This window comes from Coloeus monedula (assembly GCF_965178545.1).
Source record: "Coloeus monedula genome assembly, chromosome: 4".
In the NCBI taxonomy this organism is placed as follows: Eukaryota; Metazoa; Chordata; class Aves; order Passeriformes; family Corvidae; genus Coloeus; species Coloeus monedula.
Genome location: NC_138784.1, coordinates 54,775,440 through 54,787,523, shown reverse-complemented (window position 1 = coordinate 54,787,523; position 12,084 = coordinate 54,775,440). Strand labels below are relative to the sequence as shown.

Here is a 12,084-nt window from a genome sequence, read left to right as displayed (position 1 = left end):
GCTACTTAAAACTAATGTATCTGATTTGCAGGTGAACAACTTAGACCCAGAACTGAAAAATCTGTTTGATCTGTGTGGAATTTCAGAGGCTCAACTAAAAGACAAAGAAACTTCAAAGGTCATATATGATTTCATTGAAAAAACAGGAGGTGTGGAAGCTGTTAAAAATGAACTGCGCAGACAAGGTGGGATTCCTTTTATTTCTACATAAAAATTAACAGGGCATTTTTTGCCTTAACGATGTTGATGCCTTAACTGTTGATGGTGAGCAGTTTTTGATTCTCTTCTCCTGGGCTTCATGTCACTGCAGTTGCCCTGGATCATGTTTCCATACACTATATACTATGTAAAAATGTTCAGGCATGACCCATGAGAGTACTTGTGCCTTAGGAATAAAGATATTTATGCCAATTAAATAACTTCCAGTAGCACTTAGTCTGGCTGCAAAGCTACGCAGTATGTTTGATAAAGATTTTTTTAGACTGCATGTGTTAAATATTTATTTGTAATCTCAGTCTTACAAAGAATATAAAATGTTGGAAGCCATAATGCTGTTGTCAGCTGTAGTGGTAGTACATGGCTGGCAGGTATGTATGGTGCCCATTTACCCTGGCAGCACTATGTAGTGAGCCTTGCAACACCTACAGACCTGCAAATTTAATATTATTTTTTAAAGTTAGTTTTTTTTCTAATTTGAAATTAAAAATACTAGTTTTAAACATGCTTCTGCTGCAAAAAATTTCTCAAGCTGCTGCCTGCCTAATCTTTAAATGTGACCTCAGCTGATGTATTATCTAGTGGAAGATAGCAAGTCAGTTTAAAATTACCCTGCCAGTGCCAAACTTCCAAAAATTTACTTAGAGCTCTTCTCAAGAGAAAAATTATGTAAATTGAAATTAATAGCAGTTTGAAAGCAATGAGTAAATTGTTCAGTGACTGAAGAGATACAGAATCGGGGTACAATGACTTGTTAACATTTATTCCTTAGGACCCCCGCGGTGGAGCGGTATGTACTTGAGCTGGCATCTAAGCATATGCTTCAAAGTATTCATGCTGTTGTGTGATTTCTTTCCTCGATGATATCTTAGTCTGCACCTGTTTGACTGCAATACTAAAAATTATGTTTGAACTTCTTAGTTAAATTGTAAGCAAAACTTCCAGTTACAATTTTTTTGTCTCAGTAAGATATCTGTCAGCTTCTTTATAGAATCTTAACTCTGTTTAAATGTTGAAAGAGTTGTTGCTCCCAGATTGCTAACTGTAAAACTAGATTGAGAAGACTTGCCTTGGAGTCTTATGACTAGTTTAAAATATTTTAAAAATGCCCATTTTTTATTTTGTATGTGTTAACTTCACATTATGGCCACTTGCATGTATGCAATTAAAAGAAAAACCTCATCTAGAACATGCGTGATGATAATCTACCTCTGTGCTTTTTGATAGAGGTAGATAAAATACTCCAGTATTTCAGTGAGTTTATCCACAATTGTGTTACTTGCCATATAGGCTTGACTGCTGTTTGAAGTGTTCTTTCTCGACTGAAGCACATTTTTCTGTGTTTATTGCAAGAATTTCTGTGCTTACATATTCACTCTGCGAGGATGCTGACTAGAGAGTTGCAGACAAGCTGTTCTGCTGAGATGGAAATTACTTTCCTGTTTTCCCTGCCCTTTCCTTGTTTTGGTACTGGTGGTTGTTTTTTTGGTGACAGTACCATCAATAGAAGATTATACAAACTTTATTGTTAATAGCAGTGTACAGATTAGCGTGCATTTATAAAAAAGAAAAATTATTTTCTTGCTTTACTTGTACCATCTGAGAGGGAAGGGAGAGAGGATGAGTTAATGTGCTCTCTCTCTGCTGCTCCTCCCTCATTTCACTACAGTTGAGTGCAGACGAGCTGAGTGCTGTTTCCACAGATTAGATTTGGCATCTTTCTCTAGATATAATGCGAATAAACCATTTCCCCGCAGGAAAACCTAAACCTTGTGTTCAAAATCTACACACAGTGCAGACTCTGGAGCCACGACCACGCTGAGTATCTCCTCAGTATTGCCAAAACCCCGTACGGAGTGCTTGGCGGGTTGTTACGCTTGGTAATGCCGCCCTCCAGTGGCCGGAAAGGGAACTACAGTCATATCAGCCAAAAATGGTGGCAGTTTTTAAAATCAAGAACGTTGGCAGTATGTCTCTTGGAAAATATATGACATTTCAGAGGCAATTCTCTCCGTGTTGTTCTTGTGAAGGGGTAGAAAAAAACCAGCAGCTTGTGGAACTTAAGAACATAATATGTGATTTCAAGAGTAGTATCTTCTCTAAAGATGAGCCGGGAAGGAGCATTTGAGGTACTAGTGACTCCTGCTTCTTCAGAATCCCATTTTTAGGGATGTTCCCTTCTCCATGCCAGTGCAGCCAGCCTGCTTTCTTTGCAAGTAACATGAAGGAGATAGTAGAAGATGTAAAGAAGTATCTTCTTGAGTGTAATACCCTTTTTGTTATAAAGGCATATGAAATCAAACATGAATTTTCCTATTTATGTGACGGCACCTGGATTATTAAGTAGTTATGTGCAGCAACCACACAACCTAAAGTACCATGAGCCATTAGATGCTTAATGGAAGAGGAAATGAAACGGTGCTATTTAAAATGCCATTAGCAAAGCAAGTACGTTTCAAGGCCACTTCACAGAGAAATGATCCTGTGTGTTTAGCCCTAAAGTTGTTTCCTTTTGGCCGTCCTTACCATAAAGATATTGTTGGAAGTAATTTTCAGTAAAAGAGACTAAGAGTCAGTTTATGCTGCATTATAATGCATTAGTAGGGGAATTTCTGTTACTAGAAGATATTGCTTCCAAAAATGTTTCTGCAATTACCTAATAAAATAATGGATAGACTAGAAAGTGGAAAATTCACTTTAAGTCTGTTTTCTGAAAAGTTTTTCTCTTTTGTTCTGTCTTAGGTCAACAAAATTTTACAGGATTCTTATGAATTTTAATCAGTCTTTCTGTGTATTGCACGTGCTTCGTGCAGTGGTTGACTCTTTTACAGAATATACAACTGACATAGGCTATGTTTAGCTTGGTTTGCCATATAGGCATAGCTTATATTCAGCTGTATCCAGTTTAATCCAGAATTGGTTAAATTTGCACAGGCACAGAGATCCTTGCAAAAGGCAAGGCACAGCCTGTTTTCTTTTTCTGCTAGTCTCTGAAAGACTTTCAGGTATGCAGTAGCATGTAATTCAAAGTTGTTTTGTTTCATTTCAGCTCCACCTCCGCCACCACCGTGCAGAGGAGGACCCCCTCCACCTCCACCTCCTCCTCCCCATAGCTCGGGCCCTCCTCCTCCCCCTGCTAGGGGCCGAGGGGCACCACCTCCACCTCCTTCAAGAGCTCCCACAGCAGCACCTCCACCCCCACCTCCATCTAGACCTGGTGCAACAGTGCCCCCCCCTCCTCCAAACCGGATGTATCCTCCACCACCACCAGTGCATTCCTCATCTGCACCATCCGGCCCTCCTCCGCCCCCACCGCCACCAGCAAGTGGGTCATCTGTTCCTCCACCCCCTCCACCTCCTCCACCCCCTCCTGGTCCTCCTCCACCACCAGGCCTTCCTTCAGAGGTTGATCACCAGCTTCCAGTTCCTGTGGGAAACAAAGCAGCACTCTTGGATCAAATCAGAGAAGGAGCTCAGTTGAAGAAGGTAGAACAGAACAGTCGACCAGTGTCCTGCTCAGGAAGAGATGCACTGCTAGACCAGATACGACAGGGTATACAGTTGAAATCCGTGAGTAAAAGCCCTTTCTCATCCAGGTCCCCTTGAGACTTGCAAATGCAGTGTGAACAGTAAATTGTGGCTCTGCTTTGGGGCCAAGATTGTAAGTTTTAGAGTTCCCAAAGTGATGACTAAACAGTAGTACTGAGAAAATGCAAAAAACACACATTTGCTACAGATGAGTATTGGTACATGAAATTACCCTTTCAAACTCATTTCTCACTTTTGAGTAAAGCTTTAAGCGTAAATCCTACAATGATGATGCCATAGTATCATGGCTATACAGAACTTCTGCAAGAATTATGAAAGATTGCTGCTCTCCTGAGTATTCAGTAAAATAATCTAAACTGCAGGGGATGAGTTTAGGAGTAATGACAGCGGAAGGAAAACACTACATTTATTAGTTTTATTTTTGTCTTAAAACAGACCTGTGTTCTGCAACTGTTGAGGCTTGTAAGAAGGTGGCTGCCTGTGTCTGGACAAGTGCTGCCCATGAGAGAAGCTGTAGCTGTCCCTGCTGCAGTACAGGCTGTTACTGTTTCTTATTGATGCCACTGATTATCTTAAAATTAATTTCTTATAAATAATTTTGCCTGTTGGTACTTATTTTTTGCCACTCCTCTGCACTTGAGGCTTCTGCTGTAAAAAGTGTAAGGGTGTGTTCATATTTATTTGCCATTAGAGGTATGCATTCTCAAAGTTAATTACTTCAGAAAGGATTATCAGCCCAAAGCAGTCTCAGTTTACAAACCCAAACAATGAAAAATGTTTTGTGGTATATACCAAAGACAAAATAAATAGTGGTTATGCAGCCACACAAGTCATGCCTGTACAATCATATTAAGAAGGTTTCCTTTAGACGAATGCTCACTTCATCAGAGCTGAAATATTTAACCTTGGGTATGGCTAACTGCAGGTCTGTTATACGGTAAAAAAGTTAACTTTATTAATAAAAGATTTTTCAGTTTGAGCTAAAGGAACACACTTTCTTCTGGTGGAAAATAAACTCATTAATCTTAAAGGAAGTTTGTCTCAAAATGCAGAGGTTCTGTTTAGCTAACTGCATCTTTCTATTGTAACCTTTTTTCCAAGGTATCTGATGGTCAGGAGAGTGCACCACCTACACCTGCACCCACCTCAGGAATTGTGGGTGCGTTAATGGAAGTTATGCAGAAAAGGAGCAAAGCCATTCATTCTTCAGGTGTGTCTTACGGAATTTTTGTGACCTCCCGGTGTCGGGTTTTCAAGAGTTAACACTTCTATTTATCGAAAAGTACTCCTGGAGAAAAGCATGGATTCCAGCATATAGTGCAGAGCAGGATGCTCTCAGCAGCGCCCTGGTGATGGGCTGAATGGGTCCTTCATGCTGCTTTGAATTACTGGGGTGTAGCAATTCGTGGTAATCCTCAATTAAGTTACTAAGCAAGGTTAATATCCTTATAAAGACTTTCTTGTTGTTGCAACTGACTCATTTTTATTTACTAGCTGTCTGATGAAATAAGTTGTCAAAATATTTTGGAAGAAAGTTTTTCATGCTTTCTGTTTGTTGATGCTGAATCTCTTGCCAGTATTCAGCTCCTGAGCTGTGGCTCCCAGTGGGCTTTGGCTGCCACCTCCTGGATAAGGAGCAGATATCCAGTGTTACTTGACTAGGCCTCTACCAGGATTGAATCAACTTTCCATGCTTAAGTGCTGGGAAATATCAGGGCTGCAAGAGGATTTGCATTTCTCAAATACCAGCCTGTAATAAATGTGGTTCAGTAGCTGCAATGCAGCTGTTTGAGTACATCTGTTCTGTTTAGGCTTTGATGCATTTTTTTTCTAGAGCTTGCCTTGGTATCAGAACTGGGTATGCAGTCTGCAGAGCATTTGACCAAGTGCAGTATGGTTTGTTGATATGCTGTGCTATATAGTAATTGCCAGTTTTGGTACTTAACATAAATTAAATACCTGAAGGGAGCTAAATGCAGTGTTTTCCTATGAGAAGGAAATGCTCTTGTCCAACAAATAAGTAGACTAATTTTAAGAGGCTACTTTTTTAAAAAGTATTTTGCACATAAAAAAGTGGAAGGCTGAATAAAGTCAGCAACAAGCATTGACTTTGAAGTTGATGTTCATTACACAGCTTTGAATATTCCAGTATCCACGATGGTCTTTAGCACACCAGACCTTTTTGCGGGGGGCTGGTTTTTATCTGTTTGTAAAGTAAATGAATTCCATTATGTAGTAAATCTGGGAAAGCAGTTCTTACATTCTAGAAATAATTGTGTTCCTGAAGTTTTAAATCCAGTCTGGGACAAGCTGGTAACTCTCACATTCTCTAAGAAAGAGTAGTAAGTAGTAACTGTTAAACAAGAGCTTCTGATTCTTTTTCTCCTAGAACAAAACACGTTTTTCCTACGTGAGAAAAAGAGTGAGAAAAGAAACAAAATAGATTTAACTTCCAGCAAGTAACTGTCTAAACTGGATGTCATGTCTAACAATCTTAAAATAGAGTATTACTAAATGTATTGTCATGACAACCTTGAACTAATTGTTCTCTTTTCAAAAAACTGACAGAAATCAGTAACACTTTTATCATGTTAATTCTGTGCATGCAAGTGACTTGCTTTTCTTGTCTTACAGATGAAGATGAGGATGAAGACGATGAAGAAGACTTTGAGGATGATGACGAATGGGATGATTGATCATATATTATTATATATATATTTTTTAAGGTGAATGATATACTAAACACTGCTTTCTGTCTATGGATTCTGTAAAATTATCATGTAAATGTTCTACCAATTTGCTGTATATTTTTGTTGCCTTTTGCTTTTTTATTAATCTGTGCAATACCTCATTTAATCTGTAAAGGTTTGTCATAATCCTCTACAAAGCTACTCCCTGTTAATGTGTGCAAGTTTACACCTGGATGATCATGTACATGTGAATACTTTCCATTCCATCAATAAGGGAGTTTAAATGTAATATGTGAGACTGACAAAAACCTTAATGTAATTTAGTTATAATGCAAGAAGGAAAACACTATTTTCATACCCTACTTTTTCTGTATCTAAATTTTCTTATTAAAGCCTAGTATAGCACTATGTTCTTTAAGTGATGCAGCTCTTAGTTTATTTAGCCCCTTGATTTCAAATGCAATGCTATATGAATGTTGAGGCTGGTTTATACTATTGCATGGTTTCAAATACATCAAAACAGTATTGCAGTTCAAATCTTAGCAGTATGCTTTACATAACACAAAAGCACTACAGAAATGCACAGCTAGTTGTGAAAATTACCTTGCCCTAACTATAGTACTGACTGCCATTGAATGGCATTAGCAATTAAATTCTTCAATTGGAGACCTCTATCTGAAGTTAAACAGGGTGGCTCTATATTGTCTGAGTTGTGAAGGCAACTTTGATGCAGACAAGTTGAACTTTTGGTTGGTTTGTTTGGGTTTGGGGTTTTGGGGAGGGTTTCTGGGGGATTTTTTTGGTGGTTGGGTTTTGTTGGTTGGTTTTTTGGTTGGGGTTTTTTTTTTTTGGTTTTTTTTTTCTTCCCTGCTCTTACTTTCAGAATGAAGATGCCTAAATTACTGGGGGCTGTACTGGGGGCTGGCAATCGCTACAGCTTGATTTATTTTTAAAACCAATTTTTTGTGGTTTTTAGGCTGAAGGGCTACATTTAAGGCTTGCTTCAATAGCATTTAATTACTTTTTAAATTTTGTAGGACATTGGTGTACTAATAAACACAAGTGGTATTACTTTGCAGTCTTTGCTTTATGGTACACAGCAGATGCTGAAACATCAATCCTACATCCTTTAGGTTGGAAAGTCATTAACTCAGAATGACAGTTGGATAAGTACTGAATTTTATGGCAGTATTTTGTCTTCATATGTTGGCTTTAAGACTGAGGGTTGTGATGAAGATCAAGAACCTGATTCACAAGAATAGTATTTGAATAAGTGGATAGAAAATGGGATTTTCATTTCACAGCTTGCACATTTTTATAAGTTGTACTTTGTAGTGCAGTAAACATTGGCACATCTGCCTATTACGAGAAACTAATCTATGCTACGTGGGTATTTAATATCTGCAGCATTAATTACTGTAATTTTCAGGTAGAAAATCATTTTTAAAACCACATTATCTGACACAGAATGTTTAGTTAAATCAGTTACCTTTGGAGTGTAGTTAATACATAGCGTCCTGGGTCTTTGACTGTAGTCAGGGTATCAAACGAAATTTAAGTTATCGAAATTGTATTGACTGAAACCCAGTGTTGACCTGATCTTGACAGGCTGGACCTGCATGATACGGCTTGGATTTCTAACCCAGTTATAACCTAGTCTTTAGCAAATTAATTTAGTCGTATGAGAAGAAAAGAAAGTTACTGAAAAGTAGTGGGAAAGGTAAGGTTGTAGTTAAATTATTCAGAGGATGCTAACTTCTTTCCAAGAGTAATTTAAGCACATAACTTGAGAAAAAAAAATTGCCAAGTGGTCTCACTTTCTTGCAGTAACTTTCGCATTGGCCTCTGCTGCTGGAAAACTTCCTGCTAGCTTTGCTGCTGTAATGGCTTGAGCTTTGGATCAAGTGCAAGTGCAGCCTGGTGTAGCTAATGGCAGTGGAGTTAACAACTTGTGTATAAGGAAAATATTTGTATGGCTTTCATATAACTTCTGGCACTGCTCACTTATTTTTATTGCATATAGGGAATTTTAAAATTAAGCAGATGAGGCCTAGAGGTTTTCCTAACATGCTACTTACTAGATATGTTTAGCTGTTATGTTCCCAGAATTGGAATTTCTGTAATATAGTTAATAATTAAGCATCACAGTTTATTAATCAAATTTCTGTTCTGGATTTTGGGAGCTCTGAAGTTACATTATTGAATAAAACTTTGATTTGTAGATACTGGCCAAAGAAAGTTTTTGGGTTTTCTATTTCTTCATACAAAAAGTACACTCACACCTGTGGTGTCCAGGTTAATATTTACTTTAAAGTAGTGTTTGTTCATGATAAATGTCAGGCATACCGACTGCGATGGCAGTTAAGTTAGTCATAGCTGCATGCTTCAGCACTCTGCCACTTGCACTCCGAGCAGAAGATAGCATCTCATGATACTGGTGCATTGTTGCTAAACATTGTAATGAAGGCCTCTTATATATTCTGGTTAATTGACTGTCCAGATAGCCTTAGCAATTAACAAACTAGCATGAGGCTTTTGTATCTCAACACTCTATGTGCATAGACAATATCAGCTAGCCACTTGTACGTATGAAATTCGTAAGAACTTCTCAATCATTCAGTTTTCCATTTATCGAACTGAAATTTTTAGTATGTGAATTTTTGAAATGTACAGTGAATAGGATGTTGCACTGGTGGCAATTCATCATGAAGCATAATAAAATTAATTTGACCCAACTAGTGTAAAACTGTGTGGTTTTTAAGTGCTGATTGTGGCACAGGTTTTAAAATAGATCTGTAGATTGATGACACACTTTAAAAGTAACTTTGGTCACCTGGTCAAATTCACAAAGCAGTAAATAGCCACGGTCAAATCGCAGTAGTTTCATGTCTCTGGAAAGTTGGATTGTGCTGTTGAGTAAACACAATGAGTAAGAATGTGACACCCCATCCTCCTGGCAGATCTCACCACTGCTAAGCAGCTTCCTTGGAAACAGCTACTGCTGCAGGCAAGTGTAATAAGCCAGCAACATTTCAAGGTCAAACAAACATGGGATCCTTAATAAACATTCTAGAAGAAGTACTAAATAGGTGACTCTTGTCAATGAATGCTCTAACTTAACCCGAGTTTGAGTTCAGGACACTTCAGAAGTTTGCTTCTGTCTTCTAAAGCATCTGAAGAGTCCAGCATTTCAAACTGTTACCTGGCATACGCTTTGTTTTGAAGTTTAGTGCTTATCTGATTTCTAGGCCTTAAGTATGAGGCAAAGTTGAATTAATTGCAGGATGAGCTGAGGTATATAATCATTTCCTTTCCACTTCATAAGCAGAAGGTTAAAATATGCTTTTGAAAGGAGGCTTTTCTTTTCTTTTTTCTTTTCTTTTCTTTTCTTTTTCTTTTCTTTTCTCTCTTTTCTTTTCTTTTTTCTTTTCTCTTTTCTTTTTTCTTTTCTTTTCTTTTCTTTTCTTTTCTTTTCTTTTCTTTTCTTTTCTCTTTTCTTTTCTTTTTTCTTTTCTTTTCTCTTTTCTTTTCTTTTCTTTTCTTTTCTTTTCTTTTCTTTTCTTTTCTTTTCTTTTCTTTTCTTTTCTTTTCTTTTCTTTTCTTTTCTTTTCTTTTCTTTTCTTTTCTTTTTTCTTTTCTTTTCTTTTTTCTTTTCTTTTCTTTTTTCTTTTCTTTTCTTTTCTTTTTTCTTTTCTTTTTTCTTCTCTTCTCTCTTTTCTTTTCTTTTCTTTTCTTTTCTTTTCTTCTCTTCTCTTCTCTTCTCTTCTCTTCTCTTCTCTTCTCTTCTCTTTTCTTCTCTTTTCTTCTCTTCTCTTTTCTTCTCTTTTCTTCTCTTTTCTTCTCTTTTCTTTTCTTCTCTTTTCTTCTCTTTTCTTCTCTTTTCTTCTCTTTTCTTCTCTTTTCTTCTCTTTTCTCTTTTCTCTTTTCTTTCTTTTCCAGTGGTTACTTTCCCAAGTAAGATTCTTGTAAAGAGGAAAAAGGAGGAAAGACCCTATTGCTTTTAGGACTGTTAGCAGTCCCACTGCAACAGCCTTTATCTAATCATTAGAGGAATTCTTGGTCTAATTAAAGTTCCTGAAGCTTAAGTACAGTGATAAGCAGCTTTATTTATAGAAAAGTGAAAATGGTTTAGGGAAGCTTAAAAGATAGCCTTTGTCTCTCAAAGGACCAGTGTTACCCTCTAGCACTGCAGTAAGGACTCCTGTTGCTATGTATTTGTTTACTGCCTGGAGTTTCCTTGTGAGCGAGAAGATGGAAAGGATGGGGTAGTAAGAACTAGAATGTGAGCTGGGAGGTTTAATATCCATGTTTTAACTATCTTGTCAGTGACTCTAGCCTGACACTTCTAAGACAGTCTTTGAAAGTTGGAGGATGTTTGTCCAGCTGTGAAGGAGCCTTTTTGGTTTGTTTTTTTTTTTTTTTAATTGCCAATCTGCTATGGCATGTCTGCTATACTGTGCTTGAAAAAAAAAAAGCATTGGTTGTTTGAAATCACAGGTTTGAAAACAATTAAGATACATGTTGAGAAGTAGAATCATTGTCCAAATATAATTAGTGGGATGTTTTTCTGACTAATTTTATTTTATGCTGAATTTTACAGTATTTGCAGGTTTAACCTGCTGTAATGAGTTAGACTAGTAGTCTGTCAGTTACTCAAATTTTTCTCTGATATAGTTTTAGGTAATAACTGCAGGACTTACCCATCTATAAACAGTGCCTCAAATTAGGAAGCTTGATATGTTACATTTATTGTGGGGTTTTTAAAATCTATTAGTATCAACAAATATAATTAAAGGCCTTTTTTCTTGTGCTCTAAAGGGTTTTTGGAGTCTCTCTGGAATGAAATTCTTGAGCCATTACTTCATGTGTGTGCTTTTTCCTCCCTGAAGCTTAATCATCTTGAGTTTCGTTACTTGAGCAGTATGAATTCTAAATTTATTACTTAAGGACTAGATGGGGGAGTGCAAGTTTTGCTTAAAAAACAGCCATTACCAGCATTATATTTTTATATGTAACAGTTGGGAAACACAATGAAATCTGGTGTTTAAAGCTTAAGAAATAGGATAATGGTTGTATCGTATATCAGACACAAAGTACTTGCTTAATTGACATTGGCAGGCACACAGAATTGGGAACTGGCTCTTCTGGATGTTGATGCCAAAAACCAGGGAACTGCTGGAGCATCTGAGCTGGATTTGGAGCACTTTGTTGGTAGATGGGTCTTTCCCAGATAGTCAGGATACAAGGAACAGGGACTGACAAACTGTTGAGAAGCTTGCACATTTTCTTTTCTCTTTCTTTTCTAGGTATTACTACAAGATTTTTGTGGTTTGAGTAGTCCTTGGGACCAAAATAGTGCTTATTTAATAATCAAGAGAAGAAATAATCCTCAGAATACAGTCTTTCTGAGTTACGGCAGTCCAACTGTCAGCAGAGAATCTGGCTTTATTTTTTAATTCAAAAATGAAATGGAAAAAGTAGTCCACACCCTGTTAACATAAAACGTGTTTTCTGTGGTTCATCTCCTGAGAGTAATGTGTATGAATGTGAAAGGCCCATGGTTAAAGCAGAAATCTGCTAGTTATTAGTCTTTTTCACCTGTAGTAGCTTCTAGTATCTAATCCCTAGA

The 12,084-nt window shown here is 37.3% G+C and overlaps 1 protein-coding gene across 1 annotated transcript in view; it reads left to right on the top strand.

Moving 5' to 3' along the window:
• The window catches only part of WASL (WASP like actin nucleation promoting factor), a 52,402-nt gene extending 43,722 nt beyond the window's left edge, over positions 1-8,680 (top strand). Inside the window, exons 8-11 of the mRNA XM_082279555.1 lie at positions 32-185; positions 3,266-3,786; positions 4,867-4,975; positions 6,400-8,680. Of these exons, the coding sequence (XP_082135681.1) occupies positions 32-185; positions 3,266-3,786; positions 4,867-4,975; positions 6,400-6,461 (846 nt within the window). The 3' untranslated portion in view covers positions 6,462-8,680. The remainder of the gene's footprint in view (positions 1-31; positions 186-3,265; positions 3,787-4,866; positions 4,976-6,399) is intronic.
• Positions 8,681-12,084: the final 3,404 nt, after the last annotated feature.